The sequence below is a fragment of the Gopherus evgoodei genome, chromosome 3 (assembly GCF_007399415.2).
Source record: "Gopherus evgoodei ecotype Sinaloan lineage chromosome 3, rGopEvg1_v1.p, whole genome shotgun sequence".
Lineage (NCBI taxonomy): Eukaryota > Metazoa > Chordata > Testudines > Testudinidae > Gopherus > Gopherus evgoodei.
Window position 1 is genome coordinate 104141287 of NC_044324.1, and position 15855 is coordinate 104157141.

General features: G+C 53.5%; 1 protein-coding gene across 1 annotated transcript; it reads right to left on the reverse strand.

Annotated features, from left to right (window-relative positions):
• Nucleotides 1-885: 885 nt before the first annotated feature.
• CCDC185 (coiled-coil domain containing 185) lies at nucleotides 886-5327 on the reverse strand. Its single transcript, XM_030554243.1, has one exon. It carries the CDS (start codon nucleotides 5325-5327, stop codon nucleotides 3390-3392), a length of 1938 nt encoding a protein of 645 aa, XP_030410103.1. The 3' UTR covers nucleotides 886-3389.
• Between the last annotated feature and the right edge of the window lie 10528 nt (nucleotides 5328-15855).

Here is a 15855-nt window from a genome sequence, read left to right on the forward strand (position 1 = left end):
GACCACAAGCTAAATATGAGTCAACAGTGTGACGCTGTTACAAAAAAAAACAAACGTGATTCTGGGATGCATTAACAAGTGTGTTGTGAGCAAGACATGAGAAGTCATTCTTCCGCGCTACTCTGCACTGGTTAGGCCTAAACTAGAATATTGTGTCCAGTTCTGGGCACTACATTTCAAGAAAGATGTGGAGAAATTGGAGAGGGTCCAGAGAAGAGCAACAAAAATGATTAAAGGTCTAGAGAACATGACCTATGAAAGAAGGCTGAAAGAATTGGGTTTGTTTAGTTTGGAAAAGAGAAGACTGAGAGAGGACATGATAGCTGTTTTCAGGTATCTAAAAGGGATGTCATAAGGAAGAGGGAGAAAACTTATTTATCTTAGCCTCTAAGGATAGAACAAGAAGCAATGGGCATAAACTGCAGCAAGGGAGGTTTAGGTTGGACATTAGGAAAAAGTTCCTAACAGTCAGGGTGGTTAAACACTGGAATAAACTGCCTAGGGAGGTTGCGGAATCTCCATCTCTGGAGATATTTAAGAGTAGGTTAGATAAGTGTCTATCAGGGATGGTCTAGACAGTATTTGGTCCTGCCATCAGGGCAGGGGACTGGACTCAATGACCTCTCGAGGTCCCTTCCAGCCCTGCAATCTATGAATCTCTGAATATATTCATTTCTGATAGTCTATAAGGTGCCACAGGATTCTTTGCTGCACCTAAGAATAAAACTTCATTAGTATTAGTATACTAACAGACGTTTTGGAGCATGAGCTTTCGTGGGTGAATACCCACTTCGTCAGATGCATGCATCTGATGAAGTGGGTATTCACCCACGAAAGCTCATGCTCCAAAACGTCTGTTAGTCTATAAGGTGCCACAGGATTCTTTGCTACTTTTACAGATCCAGACTAACACAGCTACCCCTCTGATACTATTCTTAGGTGGTCCACTACATCTTGTTTTACAATTTGAAGTTTCAGTAGTATTCAACTTGATGCAAATATTGCTTCACATCACAAAACTCTACATCTACATCTGTTTTAGAAGTACTCAGAATATTTTGATATAAAAATTAAATAATCCACTGGTTTCTACAAGAGTAAAATATGTTATTCAGTCTTTAAAGCAATTAATATATTTTACATTAGTAATTCCATTTAAAACTGTTTCTGATATAGTTCCTTTTACGTTTTCTTTGCATAAAGCTACTAATTGTACAATGTAGGAACAACAAAATTATTCCACATATTATAATATAAACAGAATATTTCCAAAATGATTACTGTTTTGGATTATTTAGCTATTACTAGAATTAAATTCAGTATATGAATTGTTTGGAGTATATATGTAAGATTGACTGATTAAATGTTTGAGAACTAAAGCTGACCACTGGTAATTTTACCAATGGGAATAACTCATAGTGTTCGTGAAGTGGAAGGCCTTCTGTATCATTACCAGTCCTTTACCATATGGCTTTCTACTGATTGAAGTAGTATTCATATGGCAGAATTATAACAAATGTTTTTAAAAAGCTGTACCCAAATTTGTTTGGTGCTTTAAAAGCTCAGCTAAGAGGAAATACTATACAACATAATACACAAACTTTACATTTTAATTGAAAGCTTAGATTTTCAAATACACACAGCATTCCCGAGCCTCCTATTGCCATTGTTTAAAATAGCTTCTTGGAATACTGTAGTGCCAGAAACTGCATCTCAAATGTGTTTGTCAGTTTTTTAAAACCAACATGATGTGCATAACTACAGGAAATGGACAAGAGATGCATTTTAGATTGCATTAAGATCTCAGTAAATTCAACTAAATGTCCAAAATGGAACTTTAGCTATGCTTCAAAAGCAATACAACTAATTAGAAATAAAACCATATTCTGATCTCAGCAAGTAAAAACTAGAAGCTGAATGTTTGTTTGAACACAGTGGGAAAGCATCCAAGCCCACTTCAATGGGGCTAGGATTTAACCCCTTCCATTTTTAATATAATTCAGTGTTCTGAAACCTTATGTGATATGAAGCATTTTTACCAAGTGAATCAAGTTGAATCCTATTCAAGATGAAAGCACTTGAATTTGATGCCTTTGGGCATCCTTTTGCTGAAGTATGACACATTTGGGACAGTGGAAGTATGGCAGTCCCTTAACTAGATTGTAAATGAGTAACTTTAAAATCTGCTATAGGAGGGGTGAAATCCTAACCCCACAAAAGTCAATGGGAATTTTGCTACTGACTTCAGTTGCATCTGGATTTCACCCCACATACTCTATTGGTAAATATTTTTCTTTATATATTGATCAGTAGCATTCTTTCTAGTGTCAAATCAGTACTGGGGAAAGATAGGGGTAGGGGAGGAAGGTTTAAGTCTCTAACATTAGCCATGCATCTAGTCTATCAAATGCAGATATGATAGAATAATAGCGTTTTTTTTAAAAGCCACACTCAAATGTGTTCAGTGCTTGAAAAGTTCAGATTTTAAACAGTCGAGGAAATAACCAGACACCAGAAATAGAAATAAAGAAAATTTTTGGATACATGCATGTTCAGTATGAAAGCAACCAAATCTTTATACAATCAGGGTCGGATCCTCTATCTGTCAATATGTGGAACTCCCTATTGAAATGAATATCTTTTATATATTAAAAAAAAAGCATGTGGCTCACAGTGAGAACTAAGCGAGAACTCGACTGTATCCAAGCACTATCAGTCTCAAAATACCTGCATCCACAGATTGTTTAGATCTGGCATGATTCATGTTTCACATACTTATGTAATGGTTTCTCACCAAATATATGGTATGATCAGGGTATTTACTATGTGCTTGAAAGCAGAAAAAAACAAGTTACTTAATATTTGCAGATGTTGCATTATTCAGTTCTTGGAATCTTGGAACCAAGACCTTTTGTTATTATGGGTTTATGTAGCATTAATACTGTAAGGTGCTTTACAAATGCAGACTAAGACAAGATATCTGCCCATGTTTTCACAGTGTGCCTGCAATTAGATAGCATTCGTGCTTTTTTAGGAACCTTTTCTGGATTCCATCAAGATCTACCTTCTATATTAATCAGTTAAATAGTATAGATTCCAGGTGACCCATTTTCAGTTTATAAACAGAATATAATTGCAAAATGGTGCACTTTAAATAAATACTGAAATCCTTTAGGCCATAATCCTATTGAAATTATCAGTGCATTTGAGACACACCCAGGTTAAGGGTGAAACCATTTTAGTGTAATACAATGCAGAATTCTAGACAAGCTACAAAATGAATGTATTGCAAGCCATCATTTTAGCACAAGAATGATTGCAATTTTTCTTTTTAAGTCTTACTAGATCTCTTTATGAAGACTTGCATTGTGATTGACTTCTAAAGCCATCTAGTCAAATGAATGGCTGTTAATCAGTTCTCTCACTTTTTCTCTCAGGTCATAAGATGCTCTGGCTATTTTTCTAGAGTCTTCAACAGCAGTTTCCTTGTCCCTTAAAATTCTATTGCTTTTTTCATCTTTCCTTTTGATGGCTTCCTGAATTTCCTGTAGGTGACATTTTTCATCATCTTCAACTTTTTGTTTTCGAAAGTGGTGGTTCATTTCTTTTAAATAGTTACTTTCCTTGCTACGCTGTGCTTTGTCTTGGACATTTTTAGACATAATTTCTCGGGCTTGCTGGATCTTCATCTCCGCTATCTGCAGCAACATATTTTTACGCTTTCGTTTTTCTTCCTCAGTCTCTTTTGCTCTAAACTTGGCCAATAGGCCTTGTTCTTCACCCCTTAGAGATTTTTCTTTTAATTCTTTGTTCCTTTCTTCCATCAGCTGATCAAGGATTTCTTGAGATCTTTGAAGCTTTTGTTCTATAGAAAGCCTCTTATAAAGCTCATCGGCTTTGACTTGGTGATCCATTTGCGCTTTCAGGGGCCTGTGTCTGTTTTTTTCATATTGGTTCAGATCTTGACTCCTTTTCTTCCCCTCCATTTCTTTCAACAGTCTTTTTTCAAAGGCCTGCGCCATTTTTTCCTTTAATAGATTATAGTTGTACTGCTTAGCATTCTTCTCAGCTAGTCTTTTCTCTCTCAGTTGCTTTTCTTGACAGCGTTTCCTGTACTCAGCCTGGACTTTAGTTCTTTCACGTTTTTCCTTCCGCCTCATTTCTTGCTCCTCAGCTACTTTTTCCCACTTCTTGTGCTGTAACATCATTTCTTTCTCTCTGGCCTTCAAAAGCTCTTGCTCTTCTAGCCTGAGCCTGGCTTTCCTGTGCTCTTTGTCTCTTTGCCACTTCTCCAGGCTTTCAGCAAGATGGTGCTGCCTTTCTTTTTCCAGTTTTGATTTGATCTTCTTCTCCCTCCGTCTCATCCTATCCCAAGCATCAGAGGTCTGCAGCTGCCTCTCTTTCAGATCGTGCTCCTCCCGATGCCTGGCCAGCATCAGAGCTGCAATCTTTCGGTCCCTTTCAGGGATTAAGTCCTCATATCTCTTATCAGTTAGATCCTGGACGCTGACCTGGGACTCTCTCCTTCTTGACCTCGGGGGATGGTGGACGCGGTGTTTGTGGTAATTGTTTTCAGCCTGTGTATCCTCTTCATCCTCATCTTCATACTGTCTGGCAAAGGAGTGCATCAAGTCACTCAGGCTTGGGCTGCTCTCACACGCCTCCTGCCAGCCCCCGCTCTGGAGCTCTTTCTTCCCGGGCTTGCTGGGGGCGGCCTCCAGCTGGCAGGAGGAAAAGGAGGCGCAGGCGGAGAGGGGCTTGCTGGCCTCCGAGATGAAACCTGGGCCATACTCCCGGGTCCTCTGCACAGGGCTGGCCCACTGGTCCTCCCTGAGCGCCTCGTCCAGCCGGCTGCCCCGGCCCGAGGGGCTGCTGTCGTGGTGCCCCGGGCAGTCCCCCCGGAAGAGGCTGGTGCAGGAGGGGTTCAGGGAGGTCGCATACCCTTCCCGCGCCGGGGGCACACGCCGCTGCCAGGAGGAGGAGCGTCGTGACTGCTGGGGGACCCGGCTCCTCTGCCCCTTCCTCAGCCCCGCTTGCTGGTACGTCGGGGCCGGGCTGCAGCCCCCTTCCCAGCCAGCCGGCTCCAGCTCCGAGCCGTACGGGTCCAGGTAGTGCGGCGGCGAGAAGCGGCCCGAGCGCGGCCGCGCCAGCTCCGAGCCGGGCGCGGGGCAGGCGGGCTCAGCGCGGGGGAAGCTGCGGGGCGCGGGCGGCTTCTTAGTGCCTCTGTAGGACGCTCGGTCACTCAGGGAGACGCCCGCGGGGAAGCGCCCGCCGCTCTCGGCCTCGACACAGCGCCCCGGCCCTCGCCGCCGCCGCGGCTCCTGCATGGCCCGGCTCCTGCCCAGCTGCGCATCAGCACAGTGACCGCCGCGCCGCGTCACAATGGGCCAGCAGCTTTTAGCCCCGCGCCCGCCTCAACCCGCCACGCGCAGCCACCTCACCTGCCCCAGCACTGCCCCAGCCCACCACACACAGCCCCGCCTCCACCCAGCTCAGCCCACCACACACACCCTGCACCTGTCCCAACACTGCCCCAGCCCACCACACACAGCCACCCCCTCCACCCAGCTCAGCTCACCACACACACCCTGCACCTGCCCCAACACTGCCCCAGCCCACCACACACAGCCACCCCCTCCACCCAGCTCAGCCCACCACACGCACCCTGCACCTGCCCCAACACTGCCCCAGCCCACCACACACAGCCACCCCCTCCACCCAGCTCAGCCCACCACACGCACCCTGCACCTGCCCCAACACTGCCCCAGCCCACCACACACAGCCACCCGCTCCACCCAGCTCAGCCCACCACACACACCCTGCACCTGCCCCAACACTGCCCCAGCCCACCACACACAGCCACCCGCTCCACCCAGCTCAGCCCACCACACACACCCTGCACCTGCCCCAACACTGCCCCAGCCCACCACACACAGCCCCACCTCCACCCAGCTCAGCCCACCACACACACCCTGCACCTGCCCCAACACTGCCCCAGCCCACCACACACAGCCACCCCCTCCACCCAGCTCAGCCCACCACACACACCCTGCACCTGCCCCAACACTGCCCCAGCCCACCACACACAGCCACCCCCTCCACCCAGCTCAGCCCACCACACACACCCTGCACCTGCCCCAACACTGTCCCAGCCCACCACACACAGCCACCCCCTCCACCCAGCTCAGCCCACCACACACACCCTGCACCTGCCCCAACACTGCCTCAGCCCACCACACACAGCCACCCAGCTCAGCCCACCACACACACCCTGCACCTGCCCCAACACTGCCCCAGCCCACCACACACAGCCACCCGCTCCACCCAGCTCAGCCCACCACACACACCCTGCACCTGCCCCAACACTGCCCCAGCCCACCACACACAGCCCCGCCTCCACCCAGCTCAGCCCACCACACAAACCCTGCACCTGCCCCAACACTGCCCCAGCCCACCACACACACCCTGCACCTGTCCCAACACTGCCCCAGCCCCACACACAGCCACCCCCTCCACCCATCTCAGCCCACCACACACACCCTGCACCTGTCCCAACACTGCCCCAGCAACCACACACAGCCCTGCCTCCACCCAGCTCAGCTCACCACACACACCCTGCACCTGCCCCAACACTGCCCCAGCCCACCACACACAGCCCTGCCTCCACCCAGCTCAGCTCACCACACACACCCTGCACCTGCCCCAACACTGCCCCAGCCCACCACACACAGCCCCGCCTCCACCCAGCTCAGCTCACCACACAAACCCTGCACCTGCCCCAACACTGCCCCAGCCCACCACACACACCCTGCACCTGTCCCAACACTGCCCCAGCTCCACACACAGCCACCCCCTCCACCCAGCTCAGCCCACCACACACACCCTGCACCTGTCCCAACACTGCCCCAGCAACCACACACAGCCCTGCCTCCACCCAGCTCAGCCCACCACACGCACCCTGCACCTGTCCCAACACTGCCCCATCCCCACACACAGCCCTGCCTCCACCCAGCTCAGCTCACCACACACACCCTGCACCTGTCCCAACACTGCTCCATCCCACCACACACAGCCCCACCTCCACCCACCACACACAGCTCCCTCGACAGCACCCACCTCAACCCACCACATGCACCCTGCACCTGCCCCAACACTGCCCGAGCCCACCACACACAGCCACCCCCTCCACCCAGCTCAGCCCACCACACAAACCCTGCACCTGCCCCAACACTGCCCCAGCCCACCACACACACCCTGCACCTGTCCCAACACTGCCCCAGCCCCACACACAGCCACCCCATCCACCCAGCTCAGCCCACCACACACACCCTGCACCTGTCCCAACACTGCCCCAGCCCACCACACAGTCCTGCCTCCACCCAGCTCAGCCCACCACACACACCCTGCACCTGTCCCAACACTGCTCCATCGCACCACACACAGCCCCGCCTCCACCCACCACACACAGCTCCCTCGACAGCACCCATCTCAACCCACCACATGCACCCTGCACCTGTCCCAACACTGCCCCAGTCCACCACACACAGCCCCACCTCCACCCAGCTCAACCCATCACACACACCCTGCACCTGTCCCAACACTGCCCCATCCCCACACACAGCCCCTCCTCCACCCAGCTCAGCTCACCACACACACCCTGCACCTGTCCCAACACTGCCCCAGCCCGCCACACACACCCTGCACCTGTCCCAACACTGCCCCAGCCCACCACACACAGCCCCACCTCCACCCAGCTCAACCCACCACACGCACCTTGCACCTGTCCCAACACTGCCCCATCCCCACACACAGCCCTGCCTCCACCCAGCTCAGCCCACCACACACACCCTGCACCTGTCCCAACACTGCTCCATCCCACCACACACAGCCCCGCCTCCACCCACCACACACAGCTCCCTCGACAGCACCCACCTCAACCCACCACATGCACCCTGCACCTGCCCCAACACTGCCCCAGCCCACCACACACAGCCACCCCCTCCACCCAGCTCAGCCCACCACACACACCCTGCACCTGTCCCAACACTGCCCCAGCCCCACACACAGCCACCCCCTCCACCCAGCTCAGCCCACCACACACACCCTGCACCTGTCCCAACACTTCCCCAACCCACCACACACAGCCCCGCCTCCACCCAGCTCAGCCCACCACACGCACCTTGCACCTGTCCCAACACTGCCCCATCCCCACCCACAGCCCTGCCTCCACCCATCTCAGCCCACCACACACACCCTGCACCTGTCCCAACACTGCCCCAGTCCATCACACACAGCCCCACCTCCACCCAGCTCAACCCATCACACACACCCTGCACCTGTCCCAACACTGCCCCATCCCCACAGACAGCCCCACCTCCACCCAGCTCAGCTCACCACACACACTCTGCACTTGCCCCAACACTGCCCCAGCCCACCACACACAGCCCCCCCTCCACCCAGCTCAACCCATCACACACACTCTGCACCTGCCCCAACACTGCCCCAGCCCACCACACACAGCCCCCCCTCCACCCACCTCAGCCCATCACACACACCCTGCACCTGTCCCAACACTGCCCGAGCCCACCACACACAGCCTCTCCCAGCAGCTGTCTTAACGCACCATGCACAGCCACTTTGCACCTGCCACCGCACAGCTCATAGCACCTGCCCCAGCCCACCACACTCAGTCCCCTAGCACCTGCCCCAGCCGAGCACACAGAACTCCAGCCAGCACCTGCCCCAGCACCTACCACACAGTAACCCTCGCACCTGCCCCACCCCACACAGGTCCAAGCACCTGCCTCAAACCACCACACAGACTCACTACCATGTGCTCCAACATGTGATGCAGTAGGGACTGTCTGTGTGGGGAGTGGGAGAGCAGGGGAGGACTTTAGGGGATGGACAATGCCAGGGCCTGTAACCTGAGCTAGGTAAGGGAGGGGAAATGTCAACACCTTTGCCCGGGAAGGGGGACAAAGGAAGGGAGTGGCAAGAGGGAAGCATTTTGAGTTTGGGCTTGGGGCTGTGTGAGCGGAATTCAGGGTATCCTAGCTAGGATCCAAGCACCCTGAAAGCCCAGAAGGACTCGGTGGAGGGGTCCTGACTGTGCCTGCAAGCTCTGCTGTAACCTGTGTTCCTGTTGTCCAATAAACCTTCTGTTTTACTGGCTGGCTAAGAGTCACTGTGGGTCCCAGGAAGAGGGGTGCAGGACCGGACTTCCCCACACTCCGTGACAACTGGTGGCAGCGGCGGGAGATACTGCACCCCGTGGACGGCGCTTCCTGCAGTAAGTGACTGGGGAGCAGTAAAACGAAGGGGTGATTAACCCCTGGGAGTGTGTGCCCAGTGAGAAGGACTTTGCAGTAACAGGGTCCGCCAGGGGATTGCAGCGAGCGGTCCCAGGGGCGGAGGAGTCTGCAGCTCGACCCTGGCAGAGAGGTGGTGACCTCATGAAGGGCTGGTGCACTAGGGGTCCCCCTGGAAACCATGGGGAGCGGCGAGCACCCCGGCCTGTGAGTGGCCAGCAGGAAGATGTATGCCAAGCGGCGCAAGTGCGACCTGCTGGAGCTGTGCAAGCAGAGGGGGCTGCGCCCGGGGAGACGCACCAAGGACCAGCTGATTGCGCAGCTGGAGCAGGGAGACCGCATGAATGAACGGAGCCCTGTCTCTGAGGGAAGCAGCCGGGCAGATGCAGCGCAGGCACCAGTGTCTGTCCCCGCTGGGATTGGTCAGCTGGCGGACAAGGGCTTCCCGAAACCCCCCCTTCCTGTGCCTAGGAGAAAGGCAGGGAGGAGCCCAGTGTATACCGAGGGCACCGTGACACCCCCGGCCAGCAGGGGATCCTCCCGGCAAAGCTCATCCCCCAGCAGGGGATCCTCCCGGCAACGCTCGGCATCCGTGGAGCGGATGCGGCTGGAATATGAAAGGGAGCTGAAATGGGAGGAGCTCGAGTTAAAGAGGCAAGAGCTGGAGGAGAAGGAGAAACAGCGTAAACATGAGCTGGAGCTGGCCCGGCTGAGGAGAAGTGAGGCCCCAGCTGCGGTGAGTGAGGGGGGACCCAAGCCTACAAAGAGTTTTGATAAGCACTTGCTGCCCCGGCGTAAGGAGCGGGAGGACATAGATACCTTCCTGACGGCCTTTGAGAATGCCTGCGAGCTGCACAGGGTTGACCCTGCAGACAGGATCGCAGTTCTCACCCCCTTACTGGACTCCACAGCCGTGGAGGTGTACAGCCGACTTAAAGGGGCGGAGGCAGGGGACTACGAACTGTTCAAACAGGCCCTGCTCCACGAGTTTGGGCTGACTCCTCAGATGTACCGGAAAAAGTTCCGGAGCCAGCGTAAAACCCGTGAGGTCACATACCTACAACTGGTCAACCGGGCGCAGGGGTATGCCCGCAAGTGGACAGCTGGGGCTCAAACTAAAGAGGACCTGCTTGACCTATTCATACTGGAGCACCTGTACGAGCAGTGCCCGTCCGACTTGAGGGTGTGGTTGATGGACCAGAAGCCGGAGAACCCACAGCACGCAAGCCAGCTGGCCGACCAATTTGTGGACAGTCGGGCAGGGGATGGCAGGGAGGAGTCTCGAAGGAGCAGGCCTGCCTCAACGCAGAGAGAGAGTCATCATGGGACCTCCCAAAGGGGGCCTATGGAGAACCCCCCCAACAGGGGAACATCCAGGTCAGGTCCCTCCGACCCACTCAAGGGGACCCACGAGACATGGGCTGCTATCACTGTGGCCAACGAGGTCACATATGGGCCCAGTGCCCCAAGCTCAGGGACAGACCAAGCAGACCCAACCTTCAGAGGGTGGACTGGGTAAAAACCCAATCGGAGGAGGGGCTACATTCCCAGGAAAGGGGGGCTGGCAACATACCACCTGTGGATGCTCCAGGCTCCGGGTTTTTGGTTTACCGGGTGGGCGCAGGGCTGCACCTCCGGAAAGAGTGCATTGTTTCCCTGGAGGTAGATGGGAGGAAGGTCACTGGGTACTGGGACATGGGCGCAGAGGTGACGCTGGCCCGGCCCGAGGTGGTGGCCTCAGATCGGATGGTGCCCGACACCTACCTGACCCTGATGGGCGTGGGCGGGACCCCATTCAAGGTGCCCGTGGCAAGGGTACACCTGAAATGGGGGGCCAAGGAGGGCCTCAAGGAGGTGGGGGTACACCGATATTTGCCCACTGACGTGTTAATGGGAGGGGACCTCGAGGACTGGCCTAGTAACACCCAGACTGCCCTGGTCGTGACTCGTAGTCAGAATCAGCAAAGGGCACTGCACCCCGACAACGGGGAAGGTACTCGAACCGAGGTGCAGGACCCTAACCCAGGGAGCGGGGAACGCCCAGGGGCACGGTTCAGAGAGGCTGCAGCCTCAGACCCAGCCAGCAAGAGAGAGCTGGTCCCCATCCCTATCCCAGCTGTGGAGTTCCAGGCTGAGCTGCAGAAAGATCCCTCCTTGCGGAAGCACAGGGACCGGGCTGACCTTAGTGCGGTACAGACCATGAGGAGAGGTTGCAAGGAGAGGTTCCTGTGGGAGAAGGGGTTCCTGTACCGAGAATGGGCTCCCCCAGGGGAAGTAGAGTCATGGGGGATCAGGAGGCAGCTGGTGGTTCCCCAGAAGTTTCGTCACAAGCTGTTGTACCTGGCCCATGACATCCCTCTCGCAGGGCACGAGGGAATCCGGCGCACCAGGCAGAGGCTGCTACAGAACTTTTACTGGCCTGGGGTCTTTACCCATGTCCAACAGTACTGCCAATCCTGTGACCCCTGCTAGAGGGTGGGGAAGGCCCGGGACAAGGGGAAAGCGGCTTTGAGGCCTTTACCCATCATAGAAGAACCTTTCCAGAAGGTGGCCATGGACATAGTGGGACCCCTCAGCAAGACGACCCGGTCAGGGAAGAAATACATCCTGGTGCTGGTGGATTTTGCCACTCGCTACCCCGAGGTGGTGGCCTTGTCCTCTATCGAAGCAGACACAGTGGCAGATGCGCTGCTGACAATTTTCAGCCGGGTGGGGTTCCCCAAGGAGGTCTTAACGGACCAGGGGTCCAACTTCATGTCGGCCCTGCTCCGGTCCTTGTGGCAGAAATGTGGGGTCCAGCACAACTGGGCCTCAGCGTATCACCCCCAGTCCAACGGGCTGGTAGAAAGGTTCAATGGGATGCTGAAGATGATGCTAAAAACATTTATGAATCAGCACCCGCAGGATTGGGACAAGTACTTACCTCACCTGCTGTTCGCGTACAGGGAGGTACCCCAGGAATCTACTGGGTTTTCACCTTTCGAACTGTTGTATGGAAGGTGGGTAAGGGGGCCCTTAGACCCGAAGAGGGACGAATGGGAGGGGAAGGCCGCTCCCGAGGGAGAGTCAGTGGTGGAGTATGTCCTGACCTTCCAGGAAAGACTGGCCGAGCTCATGGGCCTGGCCAGGGAGAATCTGACCCGAGCCCAGAGGAGGCAGAAGGTCTGGTATGACCGCACGGCACGGGCCCGTGCCTTCGCCACTGGGGATCAGGTGATGGTTCTCATCCCCGTGAGGAGAAACAAACTCCAGGCTGCCTGAGAAGGGCCCTTCAAGGTTATCAAGCAACTGAATGAGGTAAACTATGTGGTGGAGCTGTCAAACCGGGCACATCACCGTCCGGTGTACCATGTGAACATGATGAAACCATACTATGACAGGGGGAATGTGGTGTTGGCCGTGTGTGGACATTGGGAGGGGCAGGGAGATGACCCCTTAGTAGATCTATTCCCTGGGACAAAAGCTGGTTCCCCCCTGGAGGCGATTCCCCTCTCTGATCAACTGACCCCAGGCCAGCACGCTGAGATCAGGGGGCTGCTGCATCTATACCGACAGCTGTTTTCCAACCAGCCTGGACGCACTAATTTGACTGTCCACTGGGTGGAGACCGGGTCACATCCCCCTATAAGATGCTCCCCTTTTCGGGTCACTGGTAAAACTGCCCAGGATCTTGAAAGAGAGGTCAGGGACATGCTGGCTTTAGGGGTGATCCAGCCATCTTCCAGCCCTTGGGCCTCACCAGTGGTGCTGGTCCCCAAGAAGGATGGGTCAATCCGGTTCTGTGTGGACTATCGAAAGCTCAATGTCATCACCGTATCTGATGCCTACCCTATGCCCAGGCCTGACGAGATCCTAGACAAGCTGGGAGGTGCTCGGTACCTCACCACTATGGATCTTACCAAAGGCTACTGGCAAGTGCCGCTGGATGCAGATGCCAGGCTGAAATCGGCCTTTATCACCCCTCTGGGGCTCTATGAGTTTCTGACCCTGCCCTTCGGCCTCAAGGGAGCACCAGCCACCTTCCAGCGCCTGGTGGATCAGCTACTGAGGGGGATGGAGAGTTTTGCCGTGGCGTATATTGATGACATCTGCGTCTTCAGCCAGACCTGGGAGGACCACATGTCCCAGGTTAAACAAGTCCGGGACCGACTCCGAAAGGCTGGGTTAACAGTAAAGGCTGAGAAGTGCAAGGTGGGGATGGCTGAAGTATCTTACCTGGGCCATCGGGTGGGGAGCGGCTGCCTGAAGCCGGAACCAGCCAAGGTGGAGGTGATCAGAGACTGGCCTGCTCCTCAAACCAAAAAGCAGGTCCAGGCCTTTATTGGGATGGCGGGGTACTATCAAAGGTTCGTGCCCCACTTTAGTGCATAGCTGGCCCCATCACTGAACTGTGCAAAAAGGGGAAGCCAGACAAGGTGATCTGGACTGAGCAGTGCCAGGAGGCTTTCCGGGCGCTGAAGGAGGCTCTGGTTAGTGGCCCAGTTCTGGCAAACCCAGATTTTGACAAACCCTTTATGGTGTTCACCGATGCCTCAGACACGGGACTGGGGGCGGTGTTAATGCAGGAGGATGAAAAGGGGGAGAGACACCCCATCGTGTACCTGAGTAAGAAGCTGCTACCCCGGGAACAAAGCTACGCGGCCATCGAGAAGGAATGCCTGGCCATGGTGTGGGCCCTTAAGAAGCTAGAGCCATATCTCTTTGGGCGACACTTCACCATGTACACCGACCACTCTCCCCATGTGAAGGGAAGTGCCAACCTGACAGCGGATGCGTTGTCCCGGAGAGGGGGCCCTGAACTTCCCCAGGTCACTGGGCAGAGTGACCCTGCTCAGTTCAGTGTCGAAGGGGGGAGAGATGTGATGCAGTAGGGACTGTCTGTGTGGGGAGTGGGAGAGCAGGGGAGGACTTTAGGGGATGGACGATGCCAGGGCCTGTAACCTGAGCTAGGTAAGGGAGGGGAAAGGTCAACACCTTTGCCCGGGAAGGGGGACAAAGGAAGGGAGTGGCAAGAGGGAAGCATTTTGAGTTTGGGCTTGGGGCTGTGTGAGCGGAATTCAGGGTATCCTAGCTAGGATCCAAGCACCCTGAAAGCCCAGAAGGACTCGGTGGAGGGGTCCTGACTGTGCCTGCAAGCTCTGCTGTAACCTGTGTTCCTGTTGTCCAATAAACCTTCTGTTTTATTGGCTGGCTAAGAGTCACTGTGGGTCCCAGGAAGAGGGGTGCAGGACTGGACTCCCCCACACTCCGTGACACAACCTCACTAGCACCTGCTCCAGGCCCACCACACACAACCCCGGCACAAGCACCTGCCAACCCATCACACAGCCCCAGCACTTGCAAAATCATCAAACACAGTTATCCACCCACAGTAGCACCTGCCCAACCTTGCTGATGGTGATGGACCCGAAGGCATATGGGCTGCTGCATGACCCATTTTCTCCAACTATGTCTAGAGATGTCACGTATGCATCAATTACTGAAGCAATGCAGGAACATCTCTCCCTTAGCTCATTGATGAAAGCAGAATGATACTGGTTACATCAGTGACACCAGGGAAGTGTAGAGTCAGTAGCATAGTTCATGGCTACTCAGAGGAAGTTGTCAAAGCACTGATAGCTTGAACAAACATTAAGTGATGCACTACATGACTAATTTGCCTCTGGATTATGCAATGACCAGTATCAGTGATTACATTAAAAAACAACTGAGTTGGAGTCTCTGAAATTTAGTATGAACTGAGATGTTCACCTTTTGAACTGGTGAGACAGAAGATCATGAAATGAAAGAAATTTCCATGTGGCCATTGTGCATAAACTACACATGCTGAGAAGGATTGCAGGGCACGCAAGGTCATCAGCTAAAAATTGCCAGAAGAAAGGATACATCACTGTGACCTGTTGCATAGTTCAGTGACCATCACCACAGAATAACCATCCATGCAAGAAAGCACCTATTAAGACTGAACGTAGGAAAGGACTGAAGTCAGGAATTCAGGAATGTGAAGACAGAGTTCTAGTGACACTGACCAAGACCTAGTACTGCACAGGTCAGGAGTCAGAGACGGAATCTGGGTGATACTCTTGATCAAGAGTTCCTATCAGAATGGGACTTAATATTGGAGGTGCCATCTCACTGATTTCTGCATCTACCTATTTCCAGACATTGTCACAAGTTCTTCTGAAAGAAATCTCTGTAGTTTTGAAGACTTGTATGTCTTGGGACTAACTTTTCTAAGGTATACTCCAAGTGAAAGTTCAATACAATGGGCAATAAGATGTTTTACTTTCAGATACATACAAAGGTATCAACCATTATTTGGCAGATCCTGGCTTAAGCTAAGGTGAACAGAGATCAAGGTGATAAAAAAGCACTTTGAAACTTTCAGAAAATACTGGACAGACATGTCAAATATTTGAAAAAGAACTTGGGACAGGTAAGTAATGTATCCGTGAAGCTCACTATTAAGTCTGACAGGCAGTCAAAACATTGCAAGCCCAGAATTGTGCCTTATGCTCTGAAGCCTCTGGTGCAAGCTGATTTG

Coding starts and splice junctions, on each gene's coding strand:
- CCDC185 (XM_030554243.1), bottom strand. CDS start 5,327: ATGCAGGAGCCGCGGCGGCGGCGAGGGCCGGGGCGCTGTGTCGAGGCC.